This window comes from Coffea arabica, chromosome 5c, assembly GCF_036785885.1.
Source record: "Coffea arabica cultivar ET-39 chromosome 5c, Coffea Arabica ET-39 HiFi, whole genome shotgun sequence".
In the NCBI taxonomy this organism is placed as follows: domain Eukaryota; kingdom Viridiplantae; phylum Streptophyta; class Magnoliopsida; order Gentianales; family Rubiaceae; genus Coffea; species Coffea arabica.
The window spans coordinates 38374885-38398964 of NC_092319.1; the positions used below are offsets into that span (position 1 = coordinate 38374885).

The 24080-nt window shown below is 34.6% G+C and overlaps 2 protein-coding genes, 1 long non-coding RNA gene and 1 other non-coding gene across 4 annotated transcripts; 3 read left to right on the forward strand and 1 right to left on the reverse strand.

Annotated features, from left to right (window-relative positions):
- Positions 1 to 1464: 1464 nt before the first annotated feature.
- Positions 1465 to 3603, forward strand: LOC140007523 (uncharacterized). Its single transcript, XR_011814838.1, has 2 exons — positions 1465 to 1725; positions 2684 to 3603. It is a non-coding gene; the product is annotated as an uncharacterized lncRNA (long non-coding RNA).
- A 5308-nt stretch (positions 3604 to 8911) lies between these two features.
- Positions 8912 to 9018, reverse strand: LOC113691209 (small nucleolar RNA R71). The gene has a single exon (XR_003448620.1). It is a non-coding gene; the product is annotated as a small nucleolar RNA R71 (small nucleolar RNA).
- A 199-nt stretch (positions 9019 to 9217) lies between these two features.
- Positions 9218 to 16619, forward strand: LOC140007320 (uncharacterized). Its single transcript, XM_072050050.1, has 4 exons — positions 9218 to 10138; positions 11039 to 12607; positions 13088 to 13670; positions 15409 to 16619. Exons 1-4 carry the CDS (start codon positions 9218 to 9220, stop codon positions 16617 to 16619), a joined length of 4284 nt encoding a protein of 1427 aa, XP_071906151.1.
- Positions 16620 to 21006: 4387 nt separating this feature from the next.
- On the forward strand, positions 21007 to 21576 carry LOC113689396 (dirigent protein 2-like). Its single transcript, XM_027207174.1, has one exon. It carries the CDS (start codon positions 21007 to 21009, stop codon positions 21574 to 21576), a length of 570 nt encoding a protein of 189 aa, XP_027062975.1.
- The last annotated feature ends 2504 nt before the right edge of the window (positions 21577 to 24080 follow it).

A 24080-nucleotide genomic window follows, 5' to 3' on the forward strand; every position in this document is an offset into this window, starting at 1 on the left:
TAAATGGAAGGTACATCATGCAAAAAAAAATCTAAATACAAAAATAAAAGGGTACACTGTAATATATGCATTTTAATTGTACTTCTGATAACTTTATACGATCCAAACAGCAGACACCATGCACAAAGAAAAGCTATAATATAAAAAGCATAAAAGTACACTATATTATGTGCGTGCAAAATTGCCATTTTCTATTACAGTCCACTTGTAAAAAGTGACTGAAACCACGATATTTTCAAGTGATAAATACAAGGGATAATTTTAGAAACCTCCCTTGAGGTTTCTGACAATTTCATTGAGATTTTCTGAGATTTGAAAAATTATACATATCTCCCTTGATTTGATAGTTTTAGTAACAAAATTTAAAATAATATTGACTTTGTTAAATTTTTAAATGAATACCCAAAAATGCCCTTGTGTAATGAGTTTCAATTTACTTCCCTATAGAATTATAAGATTATCTAACGTAATTATAAGGAAAAAGTGCCGAATTTTTATGTTTATACCTACTATTTGATAAACAAATTTAATAATAATTTTATCACTATGATTGGATACTTTTGATAGTATTTTATTATGCATTTAGATTTATAAGATAGAAAATAAATTTTGAAATAATTGATTTAGAGTTTATGAATTTTTTGAGTAGTGGGATTATCATAATTTAGTAGTAATTTTGGGCAATATATTTTTTGATTTGTTGTTAATTTTAATACCAAAAAATAGAAAACAAAGATTAGCAAAAAAAATCGGATTATATATAAAGTTAATTCATTAAAAAAATCATTAGTTCGATATTTGGTTATAATAGAACTAGAGATAATAGTGGTAATTTTACAAGCATACCAAGCAAGGGAATTTCATTAAAATATTTAAGGGTGGTATTGCCGTTTTAAATGACAATGGAGGTATGTGTAATTTTTTAAATCTCAGGGGAGCTTAGTAAAATTGTCAGAAAACTCAGGAGAGAGTTTTGAAATTAAATATAAAATCTTTAGAATCAAGGAAATAAACCATATTTTAATTTATTTCTATCATTTAACATAGGACTTTCCTTTTCTACTAATTCAAGTGGCCTGTTGGTGCACGTGCTTACATAGGCATAAAGAGTATCTAGTCATGGTGCCTTTTTCTGACTTTCAATTCCAAATCAAAAGATTAAAAACAAAGAAAGGTATAAAGTATGCGGTATTATCTAATTATAGAAACTATGAATCTAGTGTAAACCAACAAATCCGACACATAATGCCCCTTCCCGGGACGTTCATTGTACTTAAATACGTGTGAGGTGGCAATTTGGATTGAAATCCATTTATCCATCCATATAATCCATAATTAAATGGATTTGGATTATCCATTTATAATGTTGGTTTTAAATGGTTGATCAAAATAAAACCATTAAATTAAATGAATTTATATGAATTATCCACAAAAACCACATATATCCATTTACTTAAAAACCAAATAAAAGAAACGGACAGCAAATGACTAAAAAAGGAGCTATCCTAAAATTGAACGTTGGAATGTGAAAGAGCCGTCCCCGTGCTCCCTTTTTTTCACCGGTTTCAGTCCCTCCTTCGCCGCCACCGCCGTCACCTCCCATTCCCCTCTGCTCTAATCGCTACTTAACTAAATCCATCCTTTCTGTCTGAATCCTCCTAAAATTTTACCCAACCCAAGATCCCAGATCGAGTGAGGATGAATTTTGCGGGCAAGTGATCGGGGGTAAATCTTCATCCTTTTCTTGCTGATATCTTCGTCTTTATTTTCCATTTCGGCTTAAATTGTTTGATAATTAGGAGGGAACGGGTCTGTCTCTGTTTCTGGTTCTAGGTTGTTGAGTTTCCAATCAATATTTGTTAAATCAAAGCTTTTGGGCTGGCTAATTAACTTGAATTATTGGGGTTATTGCATTTCATTTGCATGTGGCTAGCTGCTGTGACGACTAGGAGTTGTAGGTATTTTGGTTGTAATGCTAAAACGAGTGAGATTCGGTTGGCTTTGAAGCAAACCCATTACTTTTTCCTAACTATTCCTTGTGGAGGATTAGAGTGCAAGCCTGGCACCACAGAATTTGCGGTTCAGAAATCCCAACTGAGTTGGGAAGGGACTTGTCAATTGGCACTACAAGATAAAATGGATACTTCAACGAGAGCTTCCCTGGAGTCACTGATACACCACAAGATAAAATGGATACTTCAACGAGAGCTTCCCTGGAGTCACTGATACTTGGAATGAGATTCTGTACAATATTTTTATCTAGAATGATTCATGTTATAGCAGACAACTAATTCCCAGGTCCTCATTCCTAGTTGAATTCATTACTGTGATGAGGACATTAGGAAATTTAGTTAGAGTTGTTATGTCTAACATTAATTAGAAGACATGACATATGATTGCATACATCGAAATCTGGCAAACTGATCAATAATTTAGTTTTTAGAGTAAGTAATGCACCTCCAGATTCTCATATAGGAAGCTTCCCTGTTCTAGAGTAACATAGATTCTCATATAGGAAGCTTCCCTGTTCTAGAGTAACCAAAAATGCAAGCTTGGGATTTCTGGACTTCTAAATGCTTAATGTTATCTTAATCCTTTCCTCTAACTAGTATTTTTTTGCTGTCATTTTGCACTTAATGAGATCTGAATTTTTTTTTCTATTCTTTGGTGCAATGAATATTAGGTACTTGTTCCAATGGAAGGAGAAGAAGAGCACAATGTTGAGCGAGTTTCATCAACAGATTCTATACCTGAAAGTGGAGAGGCTACCGGAGAAAGTTCAGCCAAGCGAATTAGGAGGCAAACATCAATTGCTTGGGATGGTTTTGATACTGTAGCAGTGACTGCTGATGGAAGGAAAAAAGTTAAGTGTAAATGGTGTGCACAAGCATATTTATTAAAAGGTAATTCTGGAACATCTAATATGCTCAAGCATTTTGATTCTTGCAAGTGGAGAGAGTTGAAGAATACAAGCTTTGGGGCTCCTTTGGATCAACATATGTATCGTGAAAAAATTGCAGTTGCTATTATAAAACACAATTACCCTTTTGAATTTGTGGAACATGAGGGCATTCAAGATCTGCATAACTTCTTATGTGAAGAGGCAAAACCTGTATCAAGAAACACAATCAAAGCAGATGTTGTGAGAATGTACTTGAGAGAAAAAGAAACTCTTAAACATGCCTTAGAGAATGTGAAGAGTAGAATATGTTTGACATTCGATCTATGGAGTTCATCCACTACAGATGGTTACTTGGCACTTACGGCTCATTATATTGATGAAAATTGGGTGCTCCAAAAACGGATATTGAATTTTCGTCATATTCCTCCACCACATAATGGTGTCTCTTTGGCAACAGGGGTAATGGATTTACTCAGAGAATGGGGAATTGAAAAGAAAATTTTCTCATTGACTATGGATAATGCAGCCTACAATGACTAGAGCTTGCATGGAAATCGTCAAGGACAATGGCTCTTGCTGCACAAGTCTTGTACATTACTTCGTTCAACCAGCAATATTGTTCATTTGATTGTTCTCTTTGTCTGGGATCATATAAGATGACAGTTACATGGAAATACTTTAGTATTTTCATGAAATTCTTACTTGGTAGGATCAGGAATGGCTATAGTTACTTGGTAATACCAAAAAAAAAAAAAATTTAACCAAAATATATAAATGGATTATAAATGGATAATTGGTTTTTATATAATCCATTTAGATCCATCCATTTAGATCCATTTATTAAATGGATCTAAATGGATTGGATAAATTTCATCCACCATCCATTAAGTCAAAACCAATTATGAACCATTTATCCATATTGCCACCTCTATGTGAAATCTCCAATGAAATATTTGATCAGATACATGTCATCTCCTTCTTCCTAAACAAAAACCTAACCGTCTGTGACACGCCTGAGACAGCGCCTCGAGCCGCCCCCTGCTTTATAATCTGGCGCTGGGGGCACGTGGCCCACAGCCCCTAAATAATTCTACTATTATCCTAGTAATTTTGAGAATTTTTTAGTTGTGCTTCTATTATGATCCATACAATTATGAGAAATTTTCAATTGTGTCCCCATTTTGTTGTTTAGAAGCAATTTGTAACTTAATGAAAATAAAATGTTACAAAATTCAAAGCAACGGCCATCTACATCAATAAAATGAAATTTTAGAATTTTATAGGTCTGTGGCTACTATAAACGGTTTTCATATTTTTTTCAAAGAAAATTATTCTTTTCTTACTTTTAAAAAAAATTTAATAGATTAAGTAGGAGGTCTCGAACCCGAAATCTCTCACTTACACCTTCTCTTCTCAAACCATTCAACCCATTCCTCCCCACTATTGTGTTATTATGTGATTTTGTGCTATATTACTTATTAAATGAAAAATTTTATATTTGTCTGAAACAATTAATTGACAGGCCTAATAGTTGCTCCAAAACCAATGAAAGAGTTTCACATGAATATACAAAGGCCTCCACTAAATAGACGTAATAAATTTTATGCGAAGGTTGCTGTTATGTGCTATTTTTAGGAAGACAAGGAAGAAATTTTGATATTATTTTTCCCCCCACTAATAATTATTTCTAACTCCGCTAGTGCACATATCAAATTTGACAGCGCAATTACAAATAGGTCCTTGAGTTCTACTCGCCATCCCCCTTCTTAAATTCGATCCTCACTTTTTTGTACTCATGCAACCAACTTAATTTACAAAAAGTCACTTAATATGTAAGTTACATTAAATATAAGTGTACCCTAAATGTCAGAAGAAGTGAAACAACTGTATGTAACTGCACCAAATTCAATTGTACCTACACAATCCCCAAACTTATACTTCACATTGCACCAACTTGCATCTTTCTTTCTTGTTCTTCATTTTTCTTCTTCTTTAGCAAAGCTTCGGCATTTGCAATGGGAAAATACTTGGATTAAATGTTACGACATGGTGTATGGTGCCACATTAATTTCTCCCAAAAATACATCCAATGAAATAAGAAAGGTGAGTCCTCCTTATTGTCTAGTATAATTAGTCTTTAACTAATGGCTTTTCTGTTCTTCTTATATTTCATTCATTAAGAAATGGTGACTTGGAACGTGAACCAAGTCTGTCCAAGACTTTCCGGCCAAAAAGATAGAAACAAAAGCAAGGATAGCATTTAATAAAAATGTTGCAGTTTGGACACTCAACTTTATATTACAGGCGCTCTATTAATTTTGTAATTTCTGCTAATGAAAAGAAAGTTCTTCAATTTAGTGTCAATGACAAAAAGTAGAGCGCCAACTTCGTTACCCAAACTTAGGGCTGCGTTTTATTCTGTGTAAGGTGATGTCCTAGGGGAAGCACAACTTGAGGAATTATAATGACGCAGCAATTAAAAATCTGATGCAAGAGAAGAATCTATTATTGGGAACCCAAATAATTAATTAGACATGCACAAGATAAACCATTGTATGAGTGATATTGAGACTAAACCAACTATTGTAGAACCCAAAAATATTTCATAAAATCAATGCATATGGGGAGGTAATTTACACGCATACAATTAGTATGTGTGGGAGAAGAGAAATAATATCAACAATAATATATTAATTGCATCATAAGAACAAAGTTTTCAATCCTTCACTCTTCTCAATTAAACGCAATAATATGACTCCCTATTTATAAACTAGATAATTTAATAAACAAGTCTTACAACTATAAGAAATTTCTTAATATATAAGATACTAATTCATAAACAATAAAACTACCATGACTTGATTTCAATAGAATTACTAAAATTCTAACTTGACTAAAACATTACTAAATAATAATATGAAAATTTCTAATTTTGAGTCTTGATGTAATATGCCAACAACTTTTTTGACCAACATTTCACCTTCCCTCCGTCAAAAATACCTTAAATTATGTGGGTTACGTCTAGAACTAGTTTCTTGGACAAAGCCTGGGTTTTGTGGACGACTTCATTATGTACGACATTATCAATGCTCGATTAATTTTAAGCCAGTGAGCAGGAGAGAACCTTTTCCATTTGATAGTCATTAGCCATCAACCTTGACATCTAAGGTGGCCGTCGAACAAAAAAACAATGCTATGCTCAAACTCGAGAAAATGGTTACAATACATAAGGGTATATTAATCACCAAGCACAAGTAGCTTTGAAAGTAAGCGATGAACGGATGCTACATTGCCCATTACTACATTGAATACTATAATGGAGTTCACACCAGTTAAGATGGGTCTTAGGTGCTAGTATTGGAAATGTTATACTAAATTGAGAAAATATGTTAATACAATGTGATAAGAGTTTATTTTACGTATTTTTAAGTGCATTTTATTAGTTAATTTTGAGTTGATTGTTTAGTTTTATAAATAAAATAAAGAGGTTTTTGGTAAAATTATATATTTTTGGTAAAAGTGGATAATATTGCATTTTTAGTGATTTTAATGGTAAAAACTTCATTTTTATGCAGGAATGATGATTCAATCACCAAAGGATGTCAAATGAGATGAAAATAGAAATTTGGTGATGAATTCAAGTGATAACCAGAAGAATGAAGTGAAAAACGTTCAAGTAAGGAAATGCAATACAAATCAGTGTTGACACTCTTCGGTATTTTGATCATATCTAGAGCTACACTTATCGGATTAAGGTGATCTTTATACCATTTTAAAGCTAAGAAAGAGACCTACAATTCGTATGAAGACATCGAAATCCAATTCTGCCATTTTCATGGACAAAAAGTCGGAATACAGAAGCTGCACTCTGTGGTCGGAATTGGAAACAGAGGTTTGACCAGGTGATAGTATTTAGACCATATCTCAGGCTGTACAACTTCGATTTGGGTGATTTTTATAGCATTGGAAAGCTAACTCAAAGGGCTACAACTTTTGCGTTTTGCACAAAAGCCAGTTAGGTCTTCATCATGGAGAAAATCGCAGTTGAAATAAGGGCAGAGTGAAAACGCGAGTATACAAAACGCGAGTTTATGACGCGTTTTGTGTAGGCGCGTTTTGTAGCCGAAAATTTGCAATTTGCTCAGCCATTCCTCTTGTGTTCAGACTACTTTCCAGCTATTTTGAGGGACAGAAATCGGTGGCACATGCTTCTGCAACAAAAGAGAAGACCAAATGAGTATGGACAAAAGGAAATATCATATCTTTGACTTCTTTTTACAAAATCTGAGTGGAGGAAATTATGAAGTGAGAGGAATGGAATTTCTCCCACCTTTTATGCAGAAACACAGAGGAGAAGCCTGAGCCATACGTAGCTTAGCTTCTTACAGAAAAACATATTCTCTCTAGCTAGGTACTTGCAAGGGGCAATTGAGGTTTCATCTTGTAATCATCTAAGTTCAAGACAAAGGAGATTTTTTGGAAGGCTTCACCATATCTTGGCTAAGACTTTCTTTACTCTTTTTGTATTTGTAATTCATGATGATTTGCATTAATGAAGTTCTGAGTGTTTCCTTATTCATGAGTAGCTAATTTCCTTAATCTAGGGAGTAGATGAAACTTATGGTCAAGTGATATGAAGTGATTGTGATTTATACTTGTTATATCTTGTATATATTAACCTATCTACTTGTGTATGTTGGATTACTTGTTGTTGTTTGATCACCAATAGCAGGTTTGTAGTTGTTTTTACTCATTGAGAAATGGTAAAAATAATGGAATGACATAAGTAGAGCTTGAGTAGTATATTCATGAGAATAGAAATACATTCAAGTGGATGAAATTTACATTTCCTGTGTGCACAAAACAGAATTAGTATTTACCAAGAGATTAGGGAAAACTAATCTGTTTTAACCCATTATTATCATGAGAATGTGATTTTGGTATTATTGAAAATGAATCCTTGGTTAAACAAGAGTAGTAACAAGTGTTAAATTCATTCGTTTTAGATCTTTTGTATTATATGTGGAATCTACATTCCTAGATCTTAATACTTAGTGAATTCTACTCCTATTGTGAATTGCATTTATCTAGTTAAGAATTTTTGTAGTTGAATTAAATTCTGAATTTTCTGCTCAAATTTATTGTGAGTCTAAATAATAGAGTAAATTAGTATCTAATAATTGTTCTAATTGCTCCTCGTGGGATCGACCCGATACATACCCAATACTACGCTTTTGGCCTGTATACTTGCAGAAAAAATGGGTATAATTCGGAATTAAACTTGCACTTATAGTAAACACCCGTCAAGTTTTTGGCGCCGTTGCCGGGGAGCGGCAATATTAGAGCCTAATCAACTCTATTAATTTAGACAGATTTATTTTTATTAGTTGAGCTGACTATATTTAATCTTTTATTGTAATCAGTTTTTGACCATTGAAGTTGCATAATATCCCTTATTTCTGTTTGTAGTGTATGCACCGGGAGTCTCGAGAAGTCGCACCCTTCGATCCAGAAATTGAGAGGACACTACGTAGACAAAGGAGGCACACACAACATCAAGAGGAACAAGAGATTTGGCAACCAATAGAGGAAATTTTGATAGAACTACCGTTTGAAGAAGAAATGGCCGAAAACGAAGCAAATAGGCGAGTTCTACGAGATTTTGCTCTACCGGGAACACAAGGATCTCAAACAAGCATAGCAAGGCCTTCGATAAATGCTAACAATTTTGAGATTAAACCATCACTTATCCAAATGGTTCAACAATCTCAATTTGGAGGTAATGCAGTAGAAGATCCTAATACACACTTAGCTACATTCTTGGAAATTTGTGATACAATTAAAATGAATGGAGTTAGTGATGATGCTATAAGGCTAAGATTGTTCCCATTTTCATTGAGAGATAAGGCCAAAATTTGGCTACACTCTCATGCTCCTAATACTTTCACCGGATGGGATGATTTATCAAGAGCATTCTTAAATAAGTATTTTCCACCAGGTAAGACTGCTAAGCTAAGAATGGATATCACTAGTTTTAGCCAAATGGAAGGTGAATCATTATATGAGGCATGGGAAAGGTTTAGAGATTTGCTTCGGAAATGTCCACATCATGGACTGTCGGAGTGGTTAATCATACAAACCTTCTATAATGGTTTAGTTTTTTCTACTAAAACTATAATCGATGCAGCTGCAGGTGGAGCTTTAATGGGTAAATCACCCCAAGAAGCTCATAATTTGATAGAAGAAATGGCAGCAAATAACTACCAATGGGCCAATGAGAGAGGTAATACAAGACGTCACGCAGGTATGATAGAAATGGACACTCTCAATATGCTGAGTGCTCAAATGAATAATGTGATGAAGTTGCTAAATAGACAAGGTGGAGTTAGTCCAAGTTCATCTAATGCACATGCAGCATGTTGTTCTATATGTGGAGGTGAACATGATACTAATGAATGTGTTGATTCTGAGCAGGTACAATTCGTCAATAATTACAATCGTAATGCTCAAAATAACCACTACTCGAATACTTACAATCCGGGGTGGAGAAATCATCCAAACTTTGGATGGAAGGATCAAGGGAATCAACCAAGGCCAGCCAATCCACCGGGATTTCAATCAAGGCAACAACAAGCTGAAACTAAACCTGGTTGGGAAATGGCAGTGGAAAAACTCGCAAAAGTTACTTCAGACAGATTTGAGCGAGTAGAAGGAAGATTGGACCAACTCACTACAATGTACAGGAATGTAGAGGTCCAAATTGGTCAAATTGCTAGTTCTTTGAATAATCGTAATCAAGGAGAATTACCTAGCAAAACGGAGGTAAATCCTAAGGAGCATGTCAAAGCCATTACTCTTCGTAGTGGTAAGCAATTAGAAGATCCTCCAATGATGGAAGTTGAGAAAGATGAGAATGAAAAACAAGAAGAAAAGCAGAGGAACCAAGAGGCGATAGTGGAAGAAAATAGCCGGGAGAAATCAAGAGAAAATCAACCATCATCTTCCGCTACCATTCCAATACCTCCTGCGGTTCCATTTCCACAAAGATTAAAGCAAAATAAGTTTGATAAAGATTTTGAAAAATTTGTTAAACTTTTCAAACAATTGCACATTAACATTCCTTTTGCTGATGCTATTTTGCAGATTCCGTCTTATGCGAAATTTCTCAAGGAAATCATGACTAGAAAAAGAAAGTTGGAAGACTGCGAAACAATAGCATTAACGGAGGAATGTAGTGCAATTATTCAAAACAAGCTACCACCGAAGTTGAAGGATCCGGGGAGTTTTTCTATACCTTGCACCATAGGTAACGTTGATTTTTCTAAGGCATTGTGTGATCTTGGTGCTAGTGTATCATTAATACCTTTAACGGTGGCTAGACAATTGGGTTTGCATGAGTTTAAACGCACTAATATTACTTTGCAACTAGCGGATCGGTCTATTAGATATCCATTGGGAGTGTTGGAGAATGTATTGATAAAAGTTCAAAAATTTATCATTCCAGTGGATTTTGTGGTGTTAGATATGGAAGAAGATGTATCTATGCCAATTATTCTTGGTAGACCATTTTTAGCTACTGCAGGTACTATTATTGATGTTAAAAATGGCAAGTTGAAGTTTCAAGTAGGTGAAGAAGAGGTAGAGTTTAATTTGCATGAAATGGGAAAATACCCTTCTTTTACCGATCATGCTTATTCTATTGGCACAATTGATAAACTAACCCAAGAGATGAGTCAAGTCAACTTGGACTTAGATCCTCTTGAGTATTGTTTAATGAGTTTAGGTAAGCAAGAAGATGTTTGTGAAGAAATTGAAGAATTGGCCAAGTACTTGGATTTTCAAGCACCTTATAAAAGGGGAAATTTGTATGAAAGTCTTGGCCAAAGAAAAGGGTTTTCACAACCTTCAGAAATTGAACCTCCAAAGTTAGAGCTCAAGCCACTTCCGACTCATCTAAGGTATGAATTTCTTGGAGAAAATAAAACTTTACCTGTAATTGTTAGTGCTGACCTTGATGATGAGCAGTGTGCAAAATTGTTAAGAGTTCTAAGAAGGCGTAAGAAGGCAATTGGATGGACAATTTCAGACATTAAAGGTATAAGTCCTTCTATATGCATGCATCGCATTCTATTGGAGGACGGTTGCAAACCAGTGGTGGAAACACAAAGAAGACTCAATCCAAACATGAAAGAGGTGGTAAGAAATGAAATTCTTAAATGGCTTGACGCAGGTATAGTTTTTCCTATCTCCGATAGTGTTTGGATTAGTCCAATTCATGTGGTACCAAAGAAAGGTGGAATGACTACAATCGTGGGTAAAAATGATGAATTAATTCCATCTAGACTTGTGGTAGGGTGGAGAGTGTGTATTGATTATCGTAAGTTAAATACGGTAACAAGAAAAGATCACTTTCCCCTACCATTTCTTGATCAATTATTGGAGCGAATAGCTGGATATGAATTTTACTGTTTTCTTGATGGTTTTTCAGGATATAATCAAATAGCTATAGCTCCAGAGGATCAAGAGAAGACTACATTTACATGTCCTTATGGCACTTTTGCCTTTAGAAGAATGCCATTTGGTTTATGCAATGCTCCTGCAACTTTTCAACGATGCATGATGGCTATTTTTTCTGATTATATTGAGAAAATTATGGAGATATTTATGGATGATTTTTCTGTGTATGGTTCATCTTTTGACCATTGTCTTCATAATTTGGAATTGATTTTGCAGAGATGCGAGAAAACAAATCTTGTGCTGAATTGGGAGAAATGCCATTTTATGGTAAAAGAAGGAATTGTCTTAGGACACAAGATTTCCTCCAAGGGAATTGAGGTGGATCAAGCCAAAATAGAAGTTATCGAAAAATTGCCACCCCCAAGCAATGTCAAGGGGATAAGGAGTTTTTTAGGACATGCTGGCTTTTATAGACGTTTTATTAAAGATTTTTCTAAAATAGTAAAGCCATTATGTGACTTATTATGTAAAGATACCCCTTTTCAATTTGATGACAATTGTTTGGTTGCATTTGAAAGGTTGAAGAAGGAATTGATTACGGCCCCAATTATAACTTCGCCCGATTGGTCACTACCATTTGAATTGATGTGTGATGCAAGTGATTATGCGGTTGGAGCAGTTTTGGGACAAAAGAAGGAAGGACGGTTGCACGTCATTTACTATGCTAGCAAGTTGCTAAATGAGGCACAACTCAATTATGCAACTACAGAAAAAGAGCTATTGGCAGTGATATTTGCTTTGGATAAATTTAGATCTTATTTAGTAGGATCTAAAGTTATTATATATACGGACCATGCAGCTCTTAAATATTTGTTACATAAAAAAGATGCAAAACCAAGACTAATTCGGTGGATTCTTTTATTGCAGGAATTTGATGTGGAGATAAAAGACAAAAAGGGAACGGAGAATCTAGTAGCGGATCATCTATCACGCCTAGAATATATTCCAATCAAGGATCAAGTTCCTATTCAAGAGAATTTTCCGGATGAGTTTGTCCTAGCAATTATCAATTCTCCATGGTATGCTGATATTGCTAATTTTTTGGTAAGTGGAGAGATTCCAAGGGGAATTAATTACCATCAAAAGAAGAAATTCTTACATGATGTCAAAAGTTACTTTTGGGAGGAACCATTGCTGTATAAGCATTGTGCCGATGGTATGGTACGTAGATGTATTCCCGAAAATGAGGTACATAATATTTTATATCATTGTCATAACCTTGAAACAGGTGGTCATTTTAGCACTTCAAAAACTGTGGCAAAGGTATGGCAATCAGGGTTTTATTGGCCAACTATGTACCGAGATGTTCGGGAATATGTTAAAAGTTGTGATGCATGCCAAAGAACTGGAAATATATCTCGAAAGAATGAAATGCCCCTAACTACCTTCTTAGAAGTTGAATTATTTGATATATGGGGTATAGACTTTATGGGACCATTTCCTAGTTCTTTTAATAATAAGTACATCTTAGTAGCAGTGGATTATGTTTCTAAATGGGTAGAAGCAATCGCTTCACCTACTAATGACTCTAAGATTGTACTTAGATTCCTTAAAAAGAATATTTTCAGTAGATTTGGTATACCTAAGGCCATAATAAGTGATGAAGGAAAACATTTTTGTAACAAACAACTGGATTCCTTATTGTTTAAATATGGCTGTAGGCACAAGACATCACTCCCGTACCATCCTCAAGCCAATGGACAAGCGGAGCTAGCTAATCGTGAGATAAAGCTCATTTTGGAAAAAACTGTGAATAAATCACGCAAGGATTGGGCTACAAAGCTAGATGGCACACTATGGGCTTACCGAACGGCATTTAAGACTCCTTTAGGGATGTCGCCGTATCGTTTAGTCTATGGAAAATCTTGTCACTTACCTGTAGAGATTGAACATAAAGCTTATTGGGCTATTAAAGCAATTAATATGGATTTTAATCTTGCAGGTGGAAGGAGATTACTTGAGCTGAGTGAATTGGAGGAACACCGGTTACATGCATACGAAAATGCCAAAATTTATAAAGAAAAGATCAAATATTGGCATGACAAGCACATTATTCCTAAACAATTTCAGGTAGGGCAAAAAGTGCTTTTATTCAATTCACGCCTGAAGTTATTTCCAGGAAAATTGAAATCAAGGTGGTCTGGACCATTTGAAGTCACTCAAGTATTTCCCTATGGAGCGGTTGAAGTGGCAAATTCAAGAAATGAAAGGTTTAAGGTCAATGGACAACGATTAAAACCCTACTTGGCAGGTGAAATCGTACCCAAGGGGCTTATATGTCTTTTGGGTGAACCCTCTTCAATTTAAGAACCCTAATATGTGAGTCGAGCAAACGACTATAAACAAAAGCGCTAATTGGGAGGCAACCCAATGTTTATGTTATTTGTGTTAATTTTTTTGTGATTTTTAGACTTAAATAAGTGTTTTAGTTAATTTGTTGTTTTTGTGTTATAGGGTTGGCAAATGGAAGCAAGAATGACCATTTGAGGTGAAAAGGGCAAACTTTGATCAAGCAACTCAACCCCTCGATTTGTGTTAAAGGTGTTTTTGATTCATTATAAAGGGGTAAAATGCATGTTGTTATCATTTTACATGTGCGCACATTGATAAGATTTGGAAACAAATGATCCATGATGCATTTTGAGTGATTGGGGTACCAATGGTAATTTTTCAAAGTTCATTTTCTGCAAAAAAATTGCAGAAGAAAACGCACCAAGCATGAAAACGCGCTTATGAATCGCGTTTTCATCAAAGCGCGTTTCAAATTCTGCAACGAGACTGAAGAAAACGCGCTTAAAAAACGCGACACCAAGTCGCGTTTATCAGCTAAATCGCGTTTTCAAGCCTGGATCATAATCCAAAAACGCGACTTCAAATACGCGACTAAAAGTCGCGTTTTATAACACAGCCGCGTTTTGTATCCTGCAAGATTTGTACATAAAACGCGACTTTAGAAACGCGAGTTGAAGGCGCGTTTCTAGTCGCGTTTTCTGTGTCCCTATATAGGCTTCAGAAACGCGATTTCAGCTTCATTTCTGCCTCTGTTCTTAATTTTCCAGGCGCGTTTTTCTTTTTCTCTTCTACCCAACTCACAAATCTTCCATTTTGTTGCATAATCTTGCTAGAAAACATCCACCCAACACCTTTTGAGCTTCATACAACCTTTTTAACTGATTAAAATCAAGAAAAACACCTCAAATTCAGTTTTTGAAGGATTGAAGGTTAGGGTTCTTCAACTCTAATTTCTTCAATTGGAGGTCAATTGGAGGTTGTTTCATAGGGCTTTTTGCATTTTTAGCATCACCAAACATCCTTCTACGTGATTGAGGTAAGTTTCTTCATCGAATCTTTTGATTTTTGAAAGTCATATTTTTTATCCTGAGCTATCTGACATCTTTTAATGTCGACAATTTGATGATGTATTTGACTGTTTTTGAATTTATTCATGCTCATTGAGATTGTTTAAGTATGTTTATGAGTTTAAATGTAGCAATTTGTTGGTCATTATTGCTTTATAAATTCATAATTGCTATATTTGAAGGAAATTGACAAATGAAGTTAGGATGTTTTTGAGCCATTGGTGATGTTTAATTATGGTTAAGAATGGCTAGTTGGTGATGTTTGAGCATGTGCATTGTGTATAGTGAATAATTTGGTTGATTTGGTGAGTTAATTGGTTTAATTTTTGCTTAAACATGATTATAGCTATAAGTATATTTTTATTGTTAAGTTTAAATAGTTATAATCATAATTGTTGTTAATTTCACTGATTGGGTTATAATTATTCAATATCTTGTTTCAATTGGTGATTTTGAGAAATTTTTGGCATAAATTATGGCTTCTTCTTGATCCGGTCTTTTACATTAGTTATTGACGAATTGTCACTTGTAAGGACACATTAGAGATTATTTGGATCATTTTAGGATATTCATTGCCAAATTGTGCATTGTGTCTAAATACATGTGGTTAATTGCAACATTTTCTTTTAGGTACTATGCCAAGGGGAAGAAGAGCGGTACTTTCATCCTCTAGTAGTGAGGAGAGGGAGGTTAATGAGGAGATGGAGGTGACTGAGGAGGAGAATTCACCTTCTCCTCCACCAGTTAACCGACAGCCTGGTGAGGGCACCTCCCGTGGAGCGGGTAGATCGGTATTTGACGGTGCTAGGTTCAATAGTCGCAGGAATCAAGAATGGCATGAGGAGCATGCTAACTTGGAGTTCCTATTTGAGATGCATGTCAACCCAACAGTTGAGATGATGTATAACATCTCAGAAGCTTTTGCTCAGTTGGGATGGGCGCCGATTCTCACCCTACCAAACCATTACTACCCCGACTTGGTGCGCGAGTTTTACGCTAACATTGAGAGTAAGGCGCGTCATAGTGGAGAAATGGTTGAGTCCTGGGTACGTGGAAGAAGAATCAACTTGTCATGTCAAGATTTGGCCGCTATTTTGGGGTGTATGGATGACGGCCGTCCAGTAGATTTGAAGAAGGAGTTTGTTCCCCCGAATAGGAGGTGGGATCCCTCGCTGGCCATGGCCAGGTTTGGTCTTGAGTACCAACCTTTTCGCTCTACAAGGAAGGAGACCATTTTGGCGAATGTCTTCGAACCTCGTCATCGGCTTATCATTTACATGATGGCTCACAATGTCATCCCAAAGAAGACGGGGCATACGGAGGTTCGCAAGAGCGATATTTACTTCCTTGATTACATGTTCCACAACCGAACTTCCCCGTATGCTCGAATTTCATTGCCGAACATCATCATCAGCCACATTAGGTCTACGGCGAGGCGTAAGACAACTTCCTTCAAACTTTCATTTCCTCGTCTACTGACTTTAATCTTCACCCGTTTTGAGGTTCGATTGGAAGGTATGAGGCGGGAGAATGTTCCTCCACGTGCTGAGATGACTATCACTACTCTTCGCCGCCTTGGTATTGGCACGGGGAACGTTCCACGTCCTGTTCAGGAGCGGCGACAGAAGGCTAGACATGGTCGCGATGAAGCTGGAACATCTACTTCAGCACCACCTCCTCCTCCGCCACAAACCAATTGGCAGCGGCTTTTCGGTCGCTTGGACGACATCGACCATCATTTAGCCCGACTGGATACTCGCCTAGACCACATTGAACATCATCTAGGCGTACATCCACCTCCCGTCAATGATGATGAAGATGACGATGAAGAGGATGATTGAGGCTGCCCTTTGGCTGGCTTTTCTTTTGTTTGCTTGTTTGCGTGTTATTTTTATCTTTTGTTTGAAAAATGTTAACTTACATTCCTTATTTTGAATATTGGAACTTGTGGCAGTAACTAGTAGATCGTTGACTGTAGATGGTTGAGCGGTCGATGGCTCATCATTCAAGGCTTCACTGGACCGCAGCCATATCACTTGGGGAGTCACTTGTTCCTTTCTTTTGTTTCTTTTCTTTTCTTTCCCTACACATTGAGGACAATGTGTAATTTAAGTGTGGGGGAGAAATATGTGTGGTACTTGTGGATTTAGTTGTGTTTGATATAATTCTTGTGCTTAAAATTGTGTTTCTTGTGGTTGCTGGCAGGGAGTTTAGTCCACTTTTAAGGGGAGACTCTGTCAAAATTTTTCCAAAACCTTATACATATATATATGTTATTAACCATAATAAAATAAATAAAATTTTGTCACTTATCCTTTTAAAATAAGTATATGTGGTTTTGAAATTTCTTTTCTCATGGAATTTGGAAATGATTTTTATGTGATTATAATTTTTACATCTATAGGAAAGTATATCTAGTAAAGTGGAGAAAATTATACCTACATTTTGCATATTTGATGAAAATGCTTCTTTTTATCTGATTTTATAAGATAAGAAATTAATATGGTCAATAAGTGTCATACTTTTCTCATGATTATTCTTAGAGGGAATTTATTATATATATATATATATTAAAAAAAAAAGGGTTTATTCTACTCCAATGGTTTTTGTACTTAGTAAACGGGAGTCTTCATTTACAAATGTCGATTTTCGCGTAAAACGGTACTTAAATTAAGAGTATGAAAAGTAACTTAAGTATGTGAAATGTTGAGTAACCGGGGATCTTCATCTAAAAATGTTGATCTTCGCGTCAAAAGGCATTTTTCACAACTTAAGTAATATTTAACCCTTAAAATATATAAAAAAAAAAGAGAGAGATGAGTAAGTAAAATAAATCCCTCTTTAAAAGAAAAATAAGAAGTTGATCATGAGATTAGTTAGCATCTTTATTGACTATAGGAGTTGCTTGCTTGCGAAATTGGATAAAAATAAGAAATTGAGTTGAATTGATAAAAATTATGGTATATTTAGCTCCTCTTTGCTTGATATGATGAGTACTTAAGGTTAATTAAAAGATCACATAAGGGTTATTTACCTTGATTTAAGGAAACGGAGTTGAAATACTACATATGTTTATTTTCAGATTTTTGGATCATTGATGGTTGGAATTTTATATTGCTTGAGGACAAGCAATGATTCAAGTGTGGGGGTATTTGATAAGAGTTTATTTTACGTATTTTTAAGTGCATTTTATTAGTTAATTTTGAGTTGATTGTTTAGTTTTATAAATAAAATAAAGAGGTTTTTGGTAAAATTATATATTTTTGGTAAAAGTGGATAATATTGCATTTTTAGTGATTTTAATGGTAAAAACTTCATTTTTATGCAGGAATGATGATTCAATCACCAAAGGATGTCAAATGAGATGAAAATAGAAATTTGGTGATGAATTCAAGTGATAACCAGAAGAATGAAGTGAAAAACGTTCAAGTAAGGAAATGCAATACAAATCAGTGTTGACACTCTTCGGTATTTTGACCATATCTGGAGCTACACTTATCGGATTAAGGTGATCTTTATACCATTTTAAAGCTAAGAAAGAGACCTACAATTCGTATGAAGACATCGAAATCCAATTCTGCCATTTTCATGGACAAAAAGTCGGAATACAGAAGCTGCACTCTGTGGTCGGAATTGGAAACAGAGGTTTGACCAGGTGATAGTATTTCGACCATATCTCAGGCTGTACAACTTCGATTTGGGTGATTTTTATAGCATTGGAAAGCTAACTCAAAGGGCTACAACTTTTGTGTTTTGCACAAAAGCCAGTTCGGTCTTCATCATGGAGAAAATTGCAGTTGAAATAAGGGCAGAGTGAAAACGCGAGTATACAAAACGCGAGTTTATGCCGCGTTTTGTGTAGGCGCGTTTTGTAGCCGAAAATTTGCAATTTGCTCAGCCATTCCTCTTGTGTTCAGACTACTTTCCAGCTATTTTGAGGGACAGAAATCGGTGGCACATGCTTCTGCAACAAAAGAGAAGACCAAATGAGTATGGACAAAAGGAAATATCATATCTTTGACTTCTTTTTACAAAATCTGAGTGGAGGAAATTATGAAGTGAGAGGAATGGAATTTCTCCCACCTTTTATGCAGAAACACAGAGGAGAAGCCTGAGCCATACGTAGCTTAGCTTCTTACAGAAAAACATATTCTCTCTAGCTAGGTACTTGCAAGGGGCAATTGAGGTTTCATCTTGTAATCATCTAAGTTCAAGACAAAGGAGATTTTTTGGAAGGCTTCACCATATCTTGGCTAAGACTTTCTTTACTCTTTTTGTATTTGTAATTCATGATGATTTGCATTAATGAAGTTCTGAGTGTTTCATTATTCATGAGTAGCTAATTTCCTTAATCTAGGGAGTAGATGAAACTTATGGTCAAGTGATATGAAGTGATTGTGATTTATACTTGTTATATCTTGTATATATTAACCTATCTACTTGTGTATGTTGGATTACTTGTTGTTGTTTGATCATCAATAGCAGGTTTGTAGTTGTTTTTACTCATTGAGAAATGGTAAAAATAATGGAATGACATAAGTAGAGCTTGAGTAGTATATTCATGAGAATAGAAATACATTCAAGTGGATGAAATTTACATTTCCTGTGTGCACAAAACAGAATTAGTATTTACCAAGAGATTAGGGAAAACTAATCTGTTTTAACCCATTATTATCATGAGAATGTGATTTTGGTATTATTGAAAATGAATCCTTGGTTAAACAAGAGTAGTAACAAGTGTTAAATTCATTCGTTTTAGATCTTTTGTATTATATGTGGAATCTACATTCCTAGATCTTAATACTTAGTGAATTCTACTCCTATTGTGAATTGCATTTATCTAGTTAAGAATTTTTGTAGTTGAATTAAATTCTGAATTTTCTGCTCAAATTTATTGTGAGTCTAAATAATAGAGTAAATTAGTATCTAATAATTGTTCTAATTGCTCCTCGTGGGATCGACCCGATACATACCCAATACTACGCTTTTGGCCTGTATACTTGCAGAAAAAACGGGTATAATTCGGAATTAAACTTGCACTTATAGTAAACACCCGTCACAATGAGTGTAGTTTTAGAGTATATTACGTACCCCAAGATTTATTGATGCCTCAATATGTTAACTGTATAGATTGATGAAGCTTGGACCTTGAGGTTGGGGCATGCAATTGCTTTGATAGCAGTTAAAATGAAAAGTTCTGTATTCAATAGTTCAAAGATGAATTCAAAATGAAACCTGAAAGTTTTCTATTTCTAAGCTGTACTTGTTTTTAATTTTGAACATGTATTTAGTTTTGATTATAAGATTCAAAGACTTGAAATTTTGCCAAGCAATGTATAGAGAAAAATACAATCTATAATTTTGAGGGTATGCAATTATAGAATAATAAAGTTTCTAAAATTTTAGCTAGCCTATTCGCTAACTTTTAGTAAAAAGTTGGTAATGGTCATTGTCCAACCTGAGATTTACAAGGCTTCGAACTCAAGTACATCAATATTGTTGCATTTTATTTTGCAGATTCATACCTTTAATGATTTTAAGCATACCCGAAGTTTTTTTAATTAAACATCTCAATTAAGTGCCGAATTGTTTTATGTGCAAAATTTTCCATCCGTCGACTTAACTAACAGTACCATTTCAAAGTAAATGGATAAATATTTTTATTTTTGTCATACTACCATTCATAAAGCAGCTTAGTGCTCTTCTAGTTAATTCACATTTTTTGGTCAGCCATACTACTCTAGATTTTTAAAACTTTTGTTTTTGTATGAATTTTAAGGAAATGATAATCTATTTATACTGAGTTCCATAAATTTATATAATTATTAAGCCCTGGTTGAGGTAATTGTGAATAGTATAGGGTCTAAGGACGAAATAATGAAACATATATTAACAGCGGGCCAAAGTCGACAGGTGCACATCTAGCCATTATTTCTGCATCAACTTCATGTTTGCACTCTGATTCAATATTCTAAAATTCTCAGGAAGTCAAAATGTGGCTTTTCAGCCTTCACTTCCGGATCTGGCCTCCATTGTATCATCGCTTGTTTCTTCAAACAAAGAAACCGCTGATCCAATGGCCCCATCTGGGCGGCTCGGAATACCGCGAAATCGTTGTGTTCCCCTCAACGGCGGTCCTATAAATAGTCCTCCTCAGCAGCTATATACTTCACACCACTCCAACTTGTTTCCTTCTTTCTTCTCCTCCTTCGTTTCTGTAACAAAACAATGGCAAAGAGCTTAGCTATTGCATCCCTTCAAATTCTCAGCGTGCTTTTACTAGCAAGCTTGGCCCAATCAAAGAAAGTGTACACACATTTGACGCTGTACGACCATGAATTTAAAGGTCCAACTGCTGAGCACAAGCAGACTATTTACCCTGTTGCAGGACTCCCCGACGTAAAATGGGGCTTTTTACAATTTGGAACTCTTTTCATCGGCACAAATATCTTGAAAGAAACCATCTCATTCCACTCCCCGACAGTTGGTCATTTGCATGGCGTTGTTGGGGTAGCATCCCTTGATGGCTTCGCCATAGAGGCCTTGGCAAGTGTGCACTTCCTTGAACACGGAAAGTACAATGGTAGCACTGTGGAAATTAAAGGAGTTATCAATCAGGACCAGCAAGTTAGTGAAGTTGCAATTGTAGGAGGAACCAAACATTTCCGGTATGCAACAGGGTACATGACCTTTACGGGTACCCCGGTTGTAAATGCAACTGGGCATAATGTTTATAAGTTGGACCTCCACATTACACAGGACTTACAGGATGACTACCCTAGTATTGCTCAGTATTAATAACTGACATATATATATATATATATCAGTATCCTATCAATAAACCTGGCCCTGGGTCCTGTAGGTCATCAGGTCAAGAATTTCTCCATGTTTTAATTATCAAGATGTATGGTGTGAGCTGTATGTTTCTTGAGGTACTTGGCATTTAGTCAACTTTACTTTATCAATAAAACAGTATGGTTTGTAATACTTTCGAATAATTTGGTGTGACTGTTGTTAGATCTTTTCTCGACATATGCTCTACTTCTAAAATAGAAGACACAAATCTAAGGCAAGATTGTGCCCTAATTTTCTTTCTCTATACCACGTAAAATATGAATTGTCTAGATATCATTATAGTTGTTCTTTGTACCACTTAATCAATATAAAGGATCCCCTTTTTTCATAAATGTAATATTTTTATTTATTTACCATATAAAATTTAAGGAAAAATCATTCAAAACGTCCATTACATTTTGCAAAATGACTTTTTCCGTCCCTCACTTTTAAAAATATAATTTTACGTCCCTTATAAATTCACATTGGTCAAATTTGGTCCCTATCTAGGTTTTCGATAAGTTTTTTGTCAAAATCCACTATGTACCTTGCATGTGATCTCTTTTTAAGGGCAAAATTGTCAAATCAAATTTTACATAATCCGATTCACAGTCCCTTACATTTTACAAAATAAATTTTTTTGTCTCTCACATTTCACAAAATAAATTTTTTCGTCCCTTACATTTCACAAGTTGGATTTTTTTGTCTCTCACATTTTATAAAATGAATTTTTTCTTCCCTAATTGACCATGTGTGCAAATAGTTTTTTTTTTAACCCATGTACATACCTATTTAATTTCACCTTAATAATACAAATAACATGTAATATATCTCTATTTGATTTTGCCTGATGCTATATTGAATTAAGTTTGGACAGAAAAAATAAACATAGGAAAAGTATAACAAAAAGAAGTAAGTAATTGGTACTTTCAAATTATAAGACAATCACAAGATAAGTAATTCAACTGTTAGTCTTAAAGATGGTGAGTAGAAACTTCAGATTTAAACTGCAATTTGTTAACATAACTATAAAATTCGAGTTAGGACCCAATAATTAAATTGCCTTATTATACAACTCAATAAATGAATTATTACCAAAGAGAAAAGGTTATAAATATTGAATAGGTTCGCATGGTGAAATCAAATAGATATATACATGGGTTTAAAGCAAATTTGTTACTTTTAAATCCCTGTATATATCTATTTAATAGCATGTGTACAACTACAAATAGAAATATATGGCATGCTATTCGTACTGTCCAGGTGAAATCAGACAGATATATACATGGGTTTAAAAAAACCTATTCGTACACATTATCAATGAGAGATGAAAAAATTCATTTTGTGAAATGTGAGAGACGAAAAATTTTAATTTATGAAATGTAAAGACAAAACAATTCATTTTATTAAATGCGAGGGAATACGAATCAAATTATGTAAAATTTGATTTGACAATTTTAACTCTAAAAAATGATCACATGCTAAGTACATGGTGAATTCCAACCAAAAACTAGTCGGAAACATAGTTAGGGACAAATTTTGATCAATGTAATTTTGTAAAGGATGTAAAATTACACTTTTAAAAGTGTGGGACGAAAAAAGTCATTTTCCAAAATGTGGGGGATGTTTTGAATGATTTTTCTAAAAATTAATACTACTACAAATTTGTATCAATTATTTGTATTCTTAATAAATTAATGATTTTTTTAACACATGTTGGAGAAGCAGTTAGACTACAAATAATTAGCCTAATTATTTAGCTACTGTAATTTTATAAAAAAAAATATAATGACTATGGACGTATACTCAAGTAATGCAACATTGTGACCCCTATTTTCCAATGAACAGCAACACATACAGTTAGAATATATTCAAATTCAAGAGTTTCGAATATAATTTCTAATTTTTGAAGTCTCAATCTTGTTTGTTATATCATTAAACCAAAGACTCATTTTCCTTGAAATATATTTGTTTATGTATCTCGCTTTCAACAAAATATTTGGCATGATAAACCCCATCTTTCTATATTAATCTTTTATCGTGAACATGTACTTGTACTTATTTTTAATTGTGAACATGTATTTAGTTTTGATTATAAGATCTAAAGACTTGAATTTTTAGTCAAGCAGCGTATAGAGAAAAAGGCAATCTATAATTTTTGAGGGTATGCAATTATAGGATAAAACTAAAGTTTCTAAATTTTTAGCTAGCCTATTCTCTAATTTGTAAAAAGTTGATGATTGTTCATCGTCTACACTCAAATATATATGGCTTTGAACTTAAGTATATCAATATTAGGAATGTCAATGGGATCGAGCCTAACCGAACTTGGTTGGTCCATTCGAACAAAAAATGTTCATTGAACCTAAACTTTAATTGAGCGGATCAAAGGTTAGCTTTAAATATTGGGTCCAAACTAAATGTGAGTCAAGTTTGGGCCATACTAGACTTAAGCTTAATTAGAACTC

Bases quoted from the DNA above. Each gene is read 5' to 3' on its own strand.
- LOC140007320 (XM_072050050.1), top strand. From the start codon at position 9,218: ATGGACACTCTCAATATGCTGAGTGCTCAAATGAATAATGTGATGAAG. The intron at 10,139-11,038 runs GCAATTATTCAA...ATTCTATTGGAG, and splicing joins CATTAACGGAGGAATGTAGT to GACGGTTGCAAACCAGTGGT. The intron at 13,671-15,408 runs GTGAAATCGTAC...ATTTTCTTTTAG, and splicing joins ATTAAAACCCTACTTGGCAG to GTACTATGCCAAGGGGAAGA.
- LOC113689396 (XM_027207174.1), top strand. From the start codon at position 21,007: ATGGCAAAGAGCTTAGCTATTGCATCCCTTCAAATTCTCAGCGTGCTT.